Raw genomic sequence first — 15,925 nt, 5'->3', positions numbered from 1 at the left:
GAGTTTATCCTTTTTGGGATGAGAGTTAGAGTGATTTTTTTCTTCCTTAAATAAAATTGGCTGTTTGATGTCCTCCAAAATTCATTATGTAAATTATGGAAATGAAGCTCTCTGGCGAAAAAATCAGTATATATAACTTAAGATTTTTTTTTTTTTTTGACAGGCAGAGTGGACAGTGAGAGAGAGAGACAGAGAGAAAGGTCTTCCTTTGCCGTTGGTTCACCCTCCAATGGCCGCCGCGGCTGGCGCGCTGCGGCCGGCGCACCGCGCTAATCCGATGGCAGGAGCCAGGTGCTTCTCCTGGTCTCCGATGGGGTGCAGTGCCCAAGGACTTGGGCCATCCTCCACTGCACTTCCTGGCCACAGCAGAGAGCTGTCCTGGAAGAGGGGCAACCGGGACAGAATCCGGCGCCCTGACCGGGACTAGAACCCGGTGTGCCAACGCTGCAAGGCGGAGGATTAGCCTGTTGAGCCGTGGCACTGGCCTATAACTTAAGAATTTAATAGCCTCTCATGTTGTAGACTCTTGGTTATGCCTAATATTAAAAACTAAAATTGTGTGGTGCTTTGTCATAATTGAATAGTCTTACTCTCCCCAGTGCCACAGTAAATGTTTATTATGTATATATAACTTTATGTTAAAAGCATGAAATTTGGTGGCAATCCCTAACCTGCAACTTGGTTAACTATATGACTTGTTGACAAATTAATTAATCTTTCTGAAAAGAATTAATACTCACCATATGGGCTTGTAGTAAGAAATTAATGTATAAAACAATGCTGTGTATGGTTTGTTGTAAACATTCTATAAATGTTAGATATCGTTATCATTTGATGTTTTTTCTCTTTCCTCAGATCCTTTATTGTCTTTACTTTAGCATCTGTCTACCCTGCAAACATTAAGCTATCAGTGAAATCAAGTATAATAATTTTTGAGGATGTTAGGTCAAATGTCTTTATTTTACAGACTTTGTCTCCCTGCTTCCCTAGGTATAGTGAACATAGGTGTGAATAATGTTCAAGAGTTGATTGTTGCAGCAGACATGCTACAGTTGACTGAAGTTGTTAATCTTTGCTGTGGATTTCTGAAAGGACAAATTGATCCACTGAACTGCATTGGGATCTTTCAGTTCGCTGAGCAAATTGCTTGCCATGATCTTTTGGAATTCACAGAAAACTACATTCATGTCCATTTCCTGGAGGTTCATAGTGGGGAAGAATTCCTGGCACTTACAAAAGATCAGCTGATCAAAATTTTACGAAGTGAAGAACTTAGCATTGAGGATGAATACCAAGTCTTCTTAGCCGCAATGCAGTGGATTCTGAAAGATCTGGGAAAGAGAAGAAAACATGTGGTGGAAGTGCTAGACCCGATTCGATTTCCTTTATTACCATCTCAGAGGCTTTTAAAGTATATAGAAGGTAACTTTTTTGCTGTATTATCAAGTTAGTTGATTCATTGTCCAGTGACTTTGTCTGAAACGTAGTAAAGTGCTTTGATTTTTCAATTCAGTGAAATTTAGTGAATGATAACTGTGTGTAAGACAACACTTGTGTTTATGTATAGATATACTTTTTTAAATATTTCTATGCATTATTACTATTTTTTAAATATTTAGTTATTACTTATTTGAAAGTCAGAATTACAGAGAGAGAAAGAGGTCATCCATCCTCTGGTTCACTCCCCAAATGGCCACAACAGCCAGAGCTGGGCCAGACCGAAGCCTAGAGCCAGTAGATTCTTCTGGGTCTCCCATGGGGATGCAGGGGCCCAAGGACTTGGGCATCTTCCACTGCTTTCCCAGGTGCATCAGCAGGGATCTGGATCAGAAGTAGGGTGAACTGGCGCCCTTATGGGATGCCAGTGTTGCAGACGGCAGCTTAACCCACCATGCCACAGCACCAGCTCTTCTACCCAACATTTGAATCAATTTTTTTAGATTAATGACTAAAGAAAATTAGTGTTATAGATAAAATTACTGAGAGTTAATGTAACAACTGCTATTATTGGTAATACTAATCATTTTGGTGTAAGATTTCCTCTTGAGTCAGTATGCTCTTAAATCTGTATATATGAAATACATGAAATTTGTTCACCTTATATAAATAAAAAATTTTAAAAAAAGCAGTCATTTGGCACAACAGTTAAGACATTGCTTGGAACTTCTGTATCCCATATTGGAATGTCTACTTTGAGTCTTCGCTTCGCTTCTGATTCCAGCTTTCTCCTAATGCACACCTGGGAAGCACAGCAGATGATGACTCAAGTACTTGAGCCCCTGACACCATCCTTGGAGATACTGATTGAATGCTGGGCTCCTGGCTTTGGCCTAGCCAAGCTCTGGCTGTTGAAGGTGTTTGGAAGTGGACCAGCACATAAAAGATTTCTCTGTATATCAAATAAAATTAAAATAAATAAATACTTTTAAAAAAACACTTAATGACTTAAAATAATTTTTAAAGATTTATTTATTTATTTGAAAATCAGCGCTATGCAGGGACAAGTCTTCCATCCACTGGTTCAACTCCCTAAGATGGCTGTAACTGTTGGTGCCGGGCCAGGCTGAAGCCAAGAGCCAGGAGCTTCCTCTGGGTCTTACACGTGGATAGTAGGGGCTAAAGCACTTGTTTTTCCCAGGCCATTAGCAGGAGCTGGGTCCAAAGCAGAGCAGCTGGGAATTGAACCAGGGCTCATATGAGATGCTGGTGTTGCAGGTGTTGCCACGACACCAGCTCCTAAAATAATTTTTAAAAAAAATTTTCTGGGTCTGGCACTGTGGCATATCAGGTTAAGCTGCTGCCTGTAGCACTGGCATCTCATATAGATGCTGGTTTGATTCCCTGCTGCTCCACTTTTGGTCCAGCTCCCTAATGCACCTAGTAAAGCAGTGGAAAAGAGCCCAAGTACTTGGGCCCCTGTACCAATGTGGGAGACCTGGAAGAAGCTCCTGGCTTCTGGCTTTGGATAGGCCCTGCTCTGGCCCTTGCGGCCATTTGGGGAGTGAACGAGTGGATGGAAGATTCTCTGTCTCTCTCTCTTTAACTCTGCCGTTCAAATAAATAAATGTTTTTTGTGTTTTTGTTTGTTTGTTTGTTTGTTTTTTGTTTTTTGACAGGCAGAGTGGATAGTGAGAGAGAGAGACAGAGAGGAAGGTCTTCCTTTTGCCCTCCAATGGCCGCTGCGGCCAGCGCATCTCGCTGATCCGAAGCCAGGAGCCAGGTGCTTCTCCTGGTCTCCCATGCGGGTGCAGGGCCCAAGCACTTGGGCCATCCTCCACTGCACTCCCTGGCCATAGCAGAAAGCTGGCCTGGAAGAGGGGCAACCGGGATAGAGTCCGGCGCCCCAACCGGGACTAGAACCTGGTGTGCCGGAGCCGCAAGGTGGAGGATAAATAAATGTTTTTTAAAAAATAAAAAAGTTTCCTCATGCCACCCTAAAAAATTTAGCAAGAATTAACATTTGAGAAAAGTGTGTGGTCTAAAAAACAAGACTCAGCAAATCCTGTAAGTTCTCATTATAAATTTTTTAAAAAATATTTATTTATTTATTTATTTGAAAGTCAGAGGAGAGGCAGAGAGAGAGAGAAAGAGGTCTTCCATCCAATGGTTCACTCCCCAATTGGTCTCAATGGCCGGAGCTGCACCGATCTGGAGCCAGGAGCCAGGAGTTTCTTCCAGGTCTCCCATGTGGGTGAAGGGATCCAAGAACTTGGGCCATCCTCTACTGCTTTCCCAGGCCATAGCAGAGAGCTGGATCAGAAGAGGAGCAGTCAAGACTAGAACCGGTGCCCGAATGGGATACCAGCGCTTCAGATCAGGGTGTTAACCCACTGTGCCACAGCGCCGGCTCCTTATTAGAAAATTAATTTTAGGCCGGCACCGCGGCTCACTAGGCTAATCCTCCACCTTGCGGCGTTGGCACACCAGGTTCTAGTCCCGGTCAGGGCACCGGATTCTGTCCCGGTTGCCCCTCTTCCAGGCCAGCTCTCTGCTATGGCCCGGGAAGGCAGTGGAGGATGGCCCAAGTGCTTGGGCCCTGCACCCCATGGGAGACCAGGAGAAGCACCTGGCTCCTGGCTTCGGATCAGCGAGATGCGCCGGCCGCAGCGGCCATTGGAGGGTGAACCAACAGCAAAAGGAAGACCTTTCTCTCTCTAATAATTTTATATTGATATAGTAACTTCATAGTTTAAAAAATTTTAGTCTTTATATTAGAAAAATGACAATATTAAAATTTACTTTGAAAAACAACTTTAGGGCCAGTGCTGTGGTATAGTAGGCTAAGCCTTTGCCTGCAGCACCTGCCTCCCATATGGGTGCGGGTTCATGTTCCAGCTGCTCCTCTTCCTATGCAGCTATCTGCTTATGGCCTGGGAAAGCAGTAGAAGATGGCCCAAATCCTTGGGCCTCTGCACCCACATGAGACCCAGAAGAAGCTCCTCACTCCTGTTTTTTTTTTTTTTTTTTTTATTTTATTTATTTTTTTTGACAGGCAGAGTGGACAGTGAGAGAGAGACAGAGAGAAAGGTCTTCCTTTTGCCGTTGGTTCACCCTCCAATGGCCATCGCGGTAGCGCGCTGCGGCCGGCATACCGCGCTGATCCGATGGCAGGAGCCAGGTGCTTCTCCTGGTCTCCCATGGGGTGCAGGGCCCAAGCACTTGGGCTATCCTCCACTGCACTCCCTGGCCACAGCAGAGAGCTGGCCTGGAAGAGGGTCAACCGGGACAGGATCGGTGCCCCGACCGGGACTAGAACCCGGTGTGCCGGCGCCCTCACTCCTGTTTTGGATCAGCCCAGCTTCGGCAGTTGCGGCCGTTTGGGGAATGCACCATTTGATGGAAGACATTTCTCTCTCTCTTCCCCTCTCTCTTTCTGTAACCCTAAAATCTTTTTTTTTTTTTTTAAAGATTTATTTATTTATTTGCAAGGAAGAGTTGCAGAGAGGCAGAGGCAGAGAGAGAAAAGTCTTCCATCCATTGGTTCACTCCCCAGATGGCCACAATGTCTAGAGCTGCACCAATCTGAAGCCAGGAACCAGGAGTTTCCTTCAGATCTCCCATGCGGGTGCAGGGTCCCAAACACTTGGGCCATCTACTGCTTTCCCAGGCCATAGCAGAGAGCTGGATTGGAAGCGGAGCAGCCAGGCCTCAAACTGGTGCCCATATGGGATGTCAGCACTGCAGGCAGCAGCTTTACCCGCTACGCTGCAGCGCAAGCCTCAAATAAATAAAATCTTTGAAAAATAAAAATAAAAAAACATGTTAGATTTGGTTTCAAGATACTGTTTTACTGTTGTCATGCATTGAAACATTAGGTTATGATAGGATTACAATATAACTATTATAAATTTATATACTATTATGCATTGAAGAGATGTAATTCTGTGAAGAAATGTGTAGATATTTTTTCTTGATTTTTTTTATTTACTACTGGAATCATTCAGTCAATTTAATATTAATTAGATATGTGACAATATGCCAATCAATTTCTTGCATTTTATTTTATTTTATTTTTATTTTTGACAGGCAGAGTGGACAGTGAGAGAGAGAGACAGAGAGAAAGGTCTAATTTCTTGCATTTTAGAGAATCACCCTAGAATGGTGTCAGGCAGCTTCAGAAAGTTTGTAGAAAATTAAACTAAATGATAATTCAGGGAGGGGACATTTAGAGCACGATTGGAATGCCTTCGTTTCACTTCCAAGGACTTGAGTTTGATTCCTAGCTCCAGGTACTGATTCTAGTTTATTGCTAATGCAGACCCTGGGAGGCAGCAGAAATGGCTCAACTAATTTGGTTTGTGCCTCACATGTGAAAGACTTAGATTGAGTTCTTGGTCCTGTCCCAGTTTTGACCATTGTGGGTATTTGGGAAGTGAATCAATGATGGGAGCTGTGTCTGTCTCTGTCTCTCTGTCTCTCAAATAAATAAAAATTTTAAAAAAAGATGAGGTAATACTGTAGTATAAAACCAATAGCTCATAAAATCTACCCACTACACCTCAGTGTCGGCCCCTTACTTGAAATCTTGCACATACCTAACTTAGGCAACTCTGTACACATTCTACTCTCATAGCCTAAGAGCTAATTCTTGACATCCTTTCTACCTAGTGTGACTACTTTGTTTCCTGTAATCTAAAATTTGAGGGCTATGTTCTCATCACTTTTTTCTAACCTGAGGCATGAGGGTGGTGGAAGAATAAAGACATGAGGTCCATGCTCAGGCACTTGGACCCACATCTCTTTTTGAAGATCTTGTTAGTGATCTTGTATTAGGGTCTACATAACAAAACCAGGGATGTATCCCACTCGTGTGGACTGGCTACCAATTTGTCCTGATAGATGGCAGACTCTGTTGACATAATAACTTTATATCTTTTTTTTTTTTTTTTTTTTTTTACAGGCAGAGTGGACAGTGAGAGAGAGAGACAGAGAGAAAGGTCTTCCTTTTGCCGTTGGTTCACCCTCCAATGGCCGCCGTGGTCGCTGCGGCCGGCGCACCGCGCTGATCCGATGGCAGGAGCCAGGTGCTTTTCCTGGTCTCCCATGGGGTGCAGGGCCCCAGCACTTGGGCCATCCTCCACTGCACTCCCTGGCCACAGCAGAGAGCTGGCCTGGAAGAGGGGCAACCAGGACTAGAACCCGGTGCCCCGACCGGGACTAGAACCCGGTGTGCCGGCGCCGCAAGGCGGAGGATTAGCCTAGTGAGCCGCGGCGCCGGCAACTTTATATCTTTTGTTACTAGATTATAAGTATAGGATTTTTTGCTTTTTTTCATTGTATTAGATAATTGTGATCCTGTTTTATTTTACTGTCTTTATTTGGGAATCTTCATATATATATGTTTTCAAATTATAAAGTATCTTTTTAAAAAATAACAATCTTTGATTTAAGGGAATTATGCTTTTCAGTAGCAATGAAAAAAATATTTGGTATTGTGGGAAACAAACATCATTATTTGATGATTTGTTTTTAATTCTTGATTCGTAAATGAATCTTATCTTTATAGAAATGTCTTCTATAAATGTCTGTACAGAAAATGTCTTTTCAATATTACATGCTTAAAACGTGTTTTTGAACATTGCTTTAGGAGTATCTGATTTTAATCTTCGTGTTGCATTGCAAACACTTTTGAAAGAGTACTGTGAGGTGTGCAAGTCTCCCAAAGAAAACAAGTTTTGCAGTTTTCTACAAACGTCCAAGGTTCGACCTCGGAAGAAAGCAAGAAAGTACCTGTATGCAGTAGGTGAGAGACTTTAAAAAGTAAAAGAAATTTAAAGGTTAAAGTCTTTTAATATTTTGTTGAAACATGTCAGAATATGTAGGTGTCTGAGGCCGGCGCCATGGCTCACTAGGCTAATCCTCTGCCCTGCGGCGCCGGCACACCGGGTTCTAGTCCCGGTCGTGGTGCCAGATTCTGTCCCGGTTGCCCCTCTTCCAGGCCAGCTCTCTGCTGTGGCCAGGAAGTGCAGTGGAGGATGGCCCAAGTCCTTGGGCACTGCACCCCATCGGAGACCAGGAGAAGCACCTGGCTCCTGCCTTCGGATCAGCGCGGTGAGCCGGCCGCAGCGCACCAGCCGCGGCGGCCATTGGAAGGTGAACCAACGGCAAAGGAAGACCTTTCTCTCTGTCTCTCTCTCTCACTATCCACTCTGCCTGTAAAAAAAAAAAAAAAAAAAAAAGAATATGTAGGTGTCTCAAATAATTTAATTTCACATACTGGCTATAGATTTTTTTAAAAAACATTTGTTTATTTATTTGAAAGTCAGAGTTTCACAGAGTGATGATAAGCAGAGAAAGGTCTTCCATCCATTGGTTCACTCCCCAATTGGTTGCAATGGCCAGAGCTGCGCTGATTCAAAGCCAGGGGCCAGGAGCTTCCTTGGGGTCTTCCATGCTGGTGTAGGGGCCCAAGGACTTGGGCCATCTTCCACTGCTTTCCCAGGCCATAGCAGAGAGGTGGATTGTAAGTGGAGCAGCCAGGTCTCAAACAGGCACCCATATGGGGTGCCGGCACTGCAGACAGCAGCTTAATCCTCTATGCCACAGCGCCAGCCCCCTGGCTATAAATTTATAAATTACGTTTATATATTAGGGTGAAGACATCCAAACATAATGACTCATTGGATGTCTGTTATTTTGTGAACTAATTCTTTGGGTTTTTAGATTACCCACGTATTATCAAATAATTGACTAAAAAAAGCATAGCTTTAGAAGTTAAAAATTTGAAATGAAGTGAAAAATAAGGAAAACATGTCTCTAAATTTTGAACTACTCTCAGCATCTTAGGTGGTCATTATGGATGATAGGAACCAGTTATCTATAAAGTGTCATTGTGCAGAATGGTCCACAAGAATATCAGAGGAATGCATTAAAACTACCTTTATATGTATAATTTTATGTATACTATAAATATATAGGTTTTGAGTGCTTAGCAAGAATTTTTTTTACTAATGGGGCATACAGTCAAACCAAGGGTTTCAACTCACTTTTAATGGAAAGAGGTACTAGTAGAAGTCATAATGAAACTTCCTAACTAGATAGATAATTAATGCCTAGATATTTTATTTAATATTCTATCATAATCAAGGTCATGTGGTAAAACACTGAAGTTAACCTTCTTATTGTATTTAAGCCATAATTTTATAGGAGTTGGCACATTTTAGAACACTATTTTATATACTTATACATACATATATATATGGCAGTCTCTAAAGCGTTTACTTCACAGTATATCATAGTTATACAAAAGGTTTAAATAGAGAGGGCTAAGTTTCTTTCCTTACTACTATTTCTACATTTAGTAGTAAGGGATTTTCTGTGTACTCCTTTCCTTCCTTTGTTTAGGTGGATATACTCGGCTACAAGGTGGTCGTTGGAGTGATAGCAGAGCCCTCAGCTGTGTAGAACGTTTTGACACCTTTAGCCAGTACTGGACCACTGTGTCTTCACTTCATCAGGCTCGATGTGGGCTGGGAGTAGCAGTTCTGGGAGGGATGGTCTACGCGATTGGAGGTAATAATAAAAGTCTTATATCCTTTATTAGGCTAGTTGGCTACATTATTATATGCCTCTTATATATACATATACATATACATATACTATACATATACATATACATATATATTGCTAAGTATTATGTGGTGTACATTGATTTGGGATGCTCAATAAATATTTATCAAATGAATGAAATAAATAGGAAACATAAGATGTTGAATAATTCACACCAGAGAGAAATATTCACAAGACAGAATACTTAGGTTTGGTTTTAATAAATACTTGTTTAGGGCTGGTATTGTGGCACAGTGGGTTAAGCCACTGGCAGCATCCCATTTTGGAATTCCAGTTCCAGTCCCAGGTGCTCCATTTCCAATTCTGCTCCCTGCTAATTCATCTGGAAGGCAGTAGAAGATGGCCCAATTACTTGGGCCCCTGCTACTCATGTGGGAAACCAGGATGGAGTTCTGGGCTTCTGGCTTTGGCCTGGCCCAGCCCAGCCATTGCAGCCATTTGGGGAGTGAACAAGTGGATGGAAGATCTCTTTCTCACTCTCTCTTTCTCTCTCTGTCACTGTGCTTTTCAAATAAAAATAAATAAATAAATCTTTTCTTAAAAAGTTATTTTTATTTTAAAAAATTAATGCTAAAAATGGTACCAAAATTTAGATCAATATTTGTGATGAAAAATTTTTAAGTTATGATTCATTTTTTATAAGCCAAGTTATTTGGGCAATAAATAAAAGCAAGTCATCTAGACAGTGGGGCATATTTCATATTTCATCACTGTGTTTTCTTTTTTTTTTTTTTGACAGGCAGAGTGGATAGAGAGAGAGAGAGAGAGACAGAGAGGAAGGTCTTCCTTTTTGCCGTTGGTTCACCCTCCAATGGCCGCTGCGGACGGTCTCCCTTGCGGGTGCAGGGCCCAAGCACTTGGGCCATCCTCCAATGCCTTCCCGGGCCATAGCAGAGAGCTGGCCTGGAAGAAGGGCAACCGGGATAGAATCCGGCGCCCCAACCGGGACTAGAACCCGGTGTGCCGGCGCCACAAGGTGGAGGATTAGCCTGTTAAGCCACGGCGCCGGCCTCATCACTGTGTTTTCTGAAACTATTATTGTGAGTTGAAAAATGAATGAAATTAAGAGGATTTGAATATTGGAAGAAAATTCAGCAAAGGATATGAAGAAAAATAAATGCAAATATTTTCAATATCAGCAATTATTTCTGAATAATATGAATATGCCTTTAAAGCAAGCCTAGGAAGGCCATATCTAACCCTTACAACCAATCTTTTTGCTTTATTTCTATAGATTAATCTAAAATAATAAAAGTTGTATGTAGGTTGTTGAGATGTCTTATTAGGTTATTTGGTACTTTTTCATTTTTTTTTTATTTTTTTTAACTTTTATTTAATGAATATAATTTTCCAGTATACAGCTTATGGATTACAATGGCTTCCCCTTCCCATAATTTCCCTCCCACTCGCAACCCTCCCCTCTCCCGCTCCCTCTCCCCTTCCATTCACATTAAGATTCATTTTCAATTCTCTTTATATACAGAAGATCAATTTAGTATACATTAAGTAAAGATTTCAACAGTTTGCACCCACATAGAAACACAAAGTGAAACATACTGTTTGAGTACTAGTTATAGCATTAAATCAAAATGTACAGTACATTAAGGACAGAGATCCCACATCAGGAGAAAGCGCACAGTGGCTCCTGTTGTTGACCCAACAAATTGACACTCTAGTTTATGGCACCAGTAACCACCCTAGGCTGTCGTCATGAGTTGCCAAGGCTATGGAAGCCTTCCAAGTTCCCCGACTCTGATCATATTTAGACAAGGTCATAAAAGACAGGGTGAGGATAGTAACCAATGATCCTAAGAGTGGCATTTACCAGGTCTGAACAATTATACAGCATTAAGTGGGGAAGAGGACCATCAGTACACACAGGTTGGGAGTAGAGCCATTGGTGGTAGAGTAGAGGTTATGATTACAAAGGAATGAGGCCCAAGTGCACTAGACAGGGTCTAGAGCAAAGGACAGAGTCATTATTAGAGGAGCTAAGAAAGGTGCTGTCTAAGCTACAATTAAGTTTTCTGATTGAGAGGCAAATAGAACCTGATAGAAGGGGCTTGATAATAATCTGGTGGGCTTTAGGCCTTGTAAGTTAAGAGGCCCAGACCTATCTATCTCTTCACATGGGGTATATCCTAAGGGAGGTGTGAACCTCCTAGGGGAAGGCACTCTGTTGACTTTCATTACTTGGCTGGCCTGGGAGGAGAGCTGGCCAGGTAAAGGCAGGTGGCATCTCTAACAAGAAATTTACAGTTCTGCCTGCAATGTTGCTGACCCTACTTGACCATACCTTCAGCTGCAGTGGTCACTTTGGAAGTTGGGCTGAGTGAAGGGCTTTTCAGCTTGGAGCCAATAAGATCTGTGGCTCTGACCTGGGCATCCTTCGACTCCAGGGCAGGTCCATTTCCAGTGACCCAACTCTTGGCAGAGCTGCCAGGGCTCTGACAGGCAGAGTGGACAGTGAGAGAGAGAGACAGAGAGAAAGGTCTTCCTTTTTGCCGTTGGTTCACCCTCCAATGGCCGCCGCGGTAGCGCGCTGCGGCCGGCGCACCACGCTGTTCCGATGGCAGGAGCCAGGTGCTTCTCCTGGTCTCCCATGGGGTGCAGGACCCAAGGACTTGGGCCATCCTCCACTGCACTCCCTGGCCACAGCAGAGAGCTGGCCTGGAAGAGGGGCAACCGGGACAGGATCGGTGCCCCGACCGGGACTAGAACCCGGTGTGCCGGCGCCGCAAGGCGGAGGATTAGCCTAGTGAGCCGCGGCGCCGGCCCTTTTTCATTTTTTTTACATAGACATTTACTGCTATAAACTTACCTCTTAGCATTGTTTTTGCTGTATCCCATAAGTTTTTAAATGTTATGTTTCCATATTCATTAGTTTCAAGGAGTTTTTTAGTTTTCATTTTGATTTCTTCGATGGTTCACTGTTCATTCAGGAGCATGTTGCTTAGTCTCCATGTATTTGTATAATTTTTAGAGTTTCTTTTGTTAATTTTCAGCTTCATTACATTGTGGTCAAAAAAGATGCCTGATATGATTTCAATTTTTTTTTAATTTGTTGAGACTAATATATTTTATGGCCTAGTACACGGTCCATCCTAGAAAATGTCCCATGTGCTGATGAAAAGAATGTGTATTCTGTAGTTGTGGGACAGAATGTTGTGTAAATATCTATTAGGTCCACTTGGTCTATAGTGTAGATTAACTCTGTTTCTTTGTTGATGTTGTTTTTTTGTCAGTTTGACCTGTGCATTGATTAACATGGGATGTTAAAATCCCCCAGTATTATTAGATTGGAACTTATATCTCCTGTTCAGATCTATTTTTTAAAAGAAGGTTTGTGTATTTGAAAGGCAGAGTTAGAGAGAGAGACAGAGACAGAGAAAGAGCTTCCATCTGCTGCATCATTCTTTAACCGGCTGGATCTGAGCCAGGCTGAAGTCAGGAGCTAGGAGCTTCTTCCAGGTATCCCATGTGGATTCAGGGGCCCAAGGATTTGGGCCATTCCCCACTGCTTTCCTAGGCACATTAGCAAGGAGCCGGATCAGAAGTGGAGCAGCTGGTACTCAAACCAGTGCTGCAGGCGGTAGCTTTACCCACAACACCACAGCACCAGCCCCAGTAACTTAGTTTCATTTACAAGATTTTTGCCAAAACTGAAGCATAAAAGTATGAAAAAGAAAAGAAAGTAGGTGTTTGGTGCAGCCGTTAAGATACTACTTGGGACATCTGTCTCCCATGTTAGAGTGTTTGGGTTTGAGTCCCACTTTTCTCCTAATTCTACTTTCCTGCTACTGTGCTCCTTGAGAGGCAGAAGTTGTGGCTTAAATAGTAGGTCCCTGCCATCATTGAGAGAGACCCTGGTTAAGTTCCAGGCTCCTGGCTTTAGCCTAGCCTACCTTGGCTGCTATAGCCACTTGGGGAGTAAACTAGCAGATGGAAATCTGTCTTTATATCTGTCTTTTTACCTTCCAAATAAGAAAAAAAAGTCACTGATACAATGATTACACTGACAATGGATAATCATAGTTAACATTTGGGTGTATTTCTTTTTAGATACATTTGATGGGTCTTCTAGAAGTTCATGGAAAATGTGTTTTATGAAAAAGCTGTGCTTAGATTTCAATTTTTCTTTATTTTGCACCAAAATAAACTTACCTTTAAAAAAAAAAAAAAGATTTAGGCCTCAGAATCAGCCCTTAAAGCATTCAGATCCGGCTGAAAAGCCCATGAGAGTATTTCAGGCATGGAAAGCCAAGACACTCTGGAAAAAAAAAAAAAAAAAAAAAAAGAGGACTTAAATGAAAGATCTCTGCGAGTGAGATCCCAGTGGAAAGAACGGGCCATCAAAAAAGGAGGTACTTTTCTCTGAAGGGAGGAGAGAACTTCCACTTTGACTATGACCCTGTCGGAATAAGATCGAAGTCAGCGAACTCAAAAGGCTTCCATAGCCTTGGCAACTCATGACTAGAGCCTAGGGGGATTACTGACGCCATAAACAAGAGTGTCAAATTGTTAAGTCAACAACAGGAGTCACTGTGTACTTACACTTACTTCTCATGTGGGATCTCTGTCCTTAATGTGTTGTCCAATGTGAAGTAATGCTATAACTAGTACTGAAACACTATTTTACACTTTGTGTTTCTGTGTGGGCGCAAACTGATGAAATCTTTACTTAATATATACTGAATCGATCTTCTGTATATAAATATAATTGAAAATGAATCTTGATGTGAATGGAATGGGAGAGAGAGTGGGAGATGGGGGGGTGCGAGTGGGAGGGAAATTATGGGGGGTGAAAGCCAATGTAATCCATAAACTGTACTTTGGAAATTTATATTTACTAAATAAAAAAAAGAAAAAAAAGATTTATTTATTTATTTGAAAGTCAGAGTTACAGAGAGAGAAACGGAGAGACAGAGAGACAGGGAAACCTCCCAGCCTCTGGTTCACTCCCCAGATGCCCACAACAGCCAGGCTGGGCCAGGCTGGGCCAGGCTGGGCCAGGAGCCAGGGGTTTCTTCCAGGTCTCCTATGTGGGTGTCAGGGGCTCAAACACTCTGCCATTATCCACTGCTTTTCCTAGACCATTGGCAGGGAGCTGGATCGGAAGTATAGCAGTCAGGACTGAAACCAGCACCCATATGGGATGTGGGCAATGCTGTGGCAGCTTTACTTGCTATGCCACATGCCAGCCTTCACCTTACCTTTTAATCCCATTTTTCCATAGACTTTTTGAAGTACCCTTACACATATCTGGGTACCTATTCTAAATACTGGGTTTTAAAAATTAAAATAAAATCCACATATCAAAATCATCTTTTACAGTAAATAGTTTATGTAGGTTTTAGTGTGTTAAGTTGTACAGCCATCATCACTGTGTCATTGCAGAACATTTCATAAGTCTGAAAAAGAAAAAACCATTATGCCCATTAGCAGTCACATCCCAACCCCATCCTTACCAAAACAACCACTAATCTACTTTATGGATTTTTTTATTTTGGACATTTCATATAAATGGAATTATATGTATCTGGCTTCTTTCACTTAGCATGTCATAGCATGTATCAATACTTCATTTTTTAAAAAATATTTATTTATTTATTTGAAAGGCAAAGTTACAGAGAGAGAGAGAGGTCTTCCATCTGCTGGTTCACTCCCTAATTGGCCGCAACGGCCAGAGCTGCACTGATCCGAAGCCAGGAGCCAGGAGCCAGAAGCTTCTTCCGGGTCTCCCATGCGGGTGCAGGGGCCCAAGGACTTGGGCCGTCTTCTACTGCTTTCCCAGGCCATAGCAGAGAGCTGGATCGGAAGTGGAGCAGCTGGATCTCAAACCGGCACCCATATGGGATGCCATCACTGCAGGCGGGCGGCAGCTTTACCTGCTACGCCACAGCGCCACCCTGCCCCCTTTCATCTATTTTTATAGCAAAATAATATTCTACTGTTTGGATACAACACATTCTGTTTATCCATTCAACAGTTGATGGACATTTGGGTTGTTTCCACTTTGTGACTATTCGTCAGTAGATGACTGTCATAGAAAAGACTGCTATAGTTACCAAGAGAAGAGTGCCATGGGGAGGCACACAGAGAAGTACCAGAATCTGTCAAGAGGCAGAAGGAGAGGGAGGAAAGCATAGGCTAGAGCTCTTATTGTGGTTTCTACAGGAAAAACAGTTCAGGCAGGGTAAACAGGCTTTGGGCTGGCCAGTTTGAATGATTCTAGTAGATTGTGGGTATAGCAATGTTTCCTTATTGCCTGGTACCTGATCCTTGGATGATTAGGGCAGAGGAATGGTGGCCCAGAGTATAATAATATTTGGATAAAGGAGATGATGGAGGTGTGGGTTCTGAATTGGTTAGTTCGAATATAAAAAGGCAGCTGGAGGCAAATAATTTACTGTCTGTACAAAGTGCCTAGATATGGCAGTGAGTAGTCTATCTAGGAATGACAAGGCCCCAGATGTCAAAAGTCAGAAATATAAAAGAGTAAAAAGGCATAATTTTCATTTTTTAGAAGATTTTAATTATTTATTTAAGAGGCAGAGTTGCAGAGAGAGGGAGAGACAGAGAGAAAGGTCTTCCATCTGCTAGCTCCCTCCCCAAAATGGCCACAATGGCCACAATGGCCAGAGCTGGACTGATCTGAAACCTGAAGCCAAGAGCCCCCTCCTGGTCTCCAAGCACTTGGGCCATCCTCCAATGCCCTCCCAGGCCACTAACAGAGAGCTGGGTTGGAAGAAGGGTAGCTGGAACAAGAATCAGCAGCTGGTGCCACAAGCAGAGGCCTGGTCTAGTGTTGGCCCCAAAAGGCATCATTACACACACACGCATGTATACATGCGCA

The 15,925-nt window shown here is 42.7% G+C and overlaps 1 protein-coding gene across 7 annotated transcripts in view; it reads left to right on the top strand.

Moving 5' to 3' along the window:
* Positions 1-15,925, top strand: part of IPP (intracisternal A particle-promoted polypeptide) — a 116,007-nt gene that overhangs the window by 74,154 nt on the left and 25,928 nt on the right. For 6 of the 7 annotated variants that reach the window (XM_062191209.1, XM_062191207.1, XM_062191206.1 and 3 more), the window contains 3 exons: positions 991-1,422; positions 7,088-7,243; positions 8,845-9,012. In XM_062191209.1, the coding sequence (XP_062047193.1) occupies positions 991-1,422; positions 7,088-7,243; positions 8,845-9,012 (756 nt within the window). The remainder of the gene's footprint in view (positions 1-990; positions 1,423-7,087; positions 7,244-8,844; positions 9,013-15,925) is intronic. The other variant, XM_062191212.1, reaches the window with a different exon arrangement.

This window comes from Lepus europaeus, chromosome 5, assembly GCF_033115175.1.
Source record: "Lepus europaeus isolate LE1 chromosome 5, mLepTim1.pri, whole genome shotgun sequence".
Lineage (NCBI taxonomy): Eukaryota > Metazoa > Chordata > Mammalia > Lagomorpha > Leporidae > Lepus > Lepus europaeus.
Note: the sequence above shows the minus strand (reverse complement) of the source record. Positions and strands in the feature narration are given on the sequence as shown.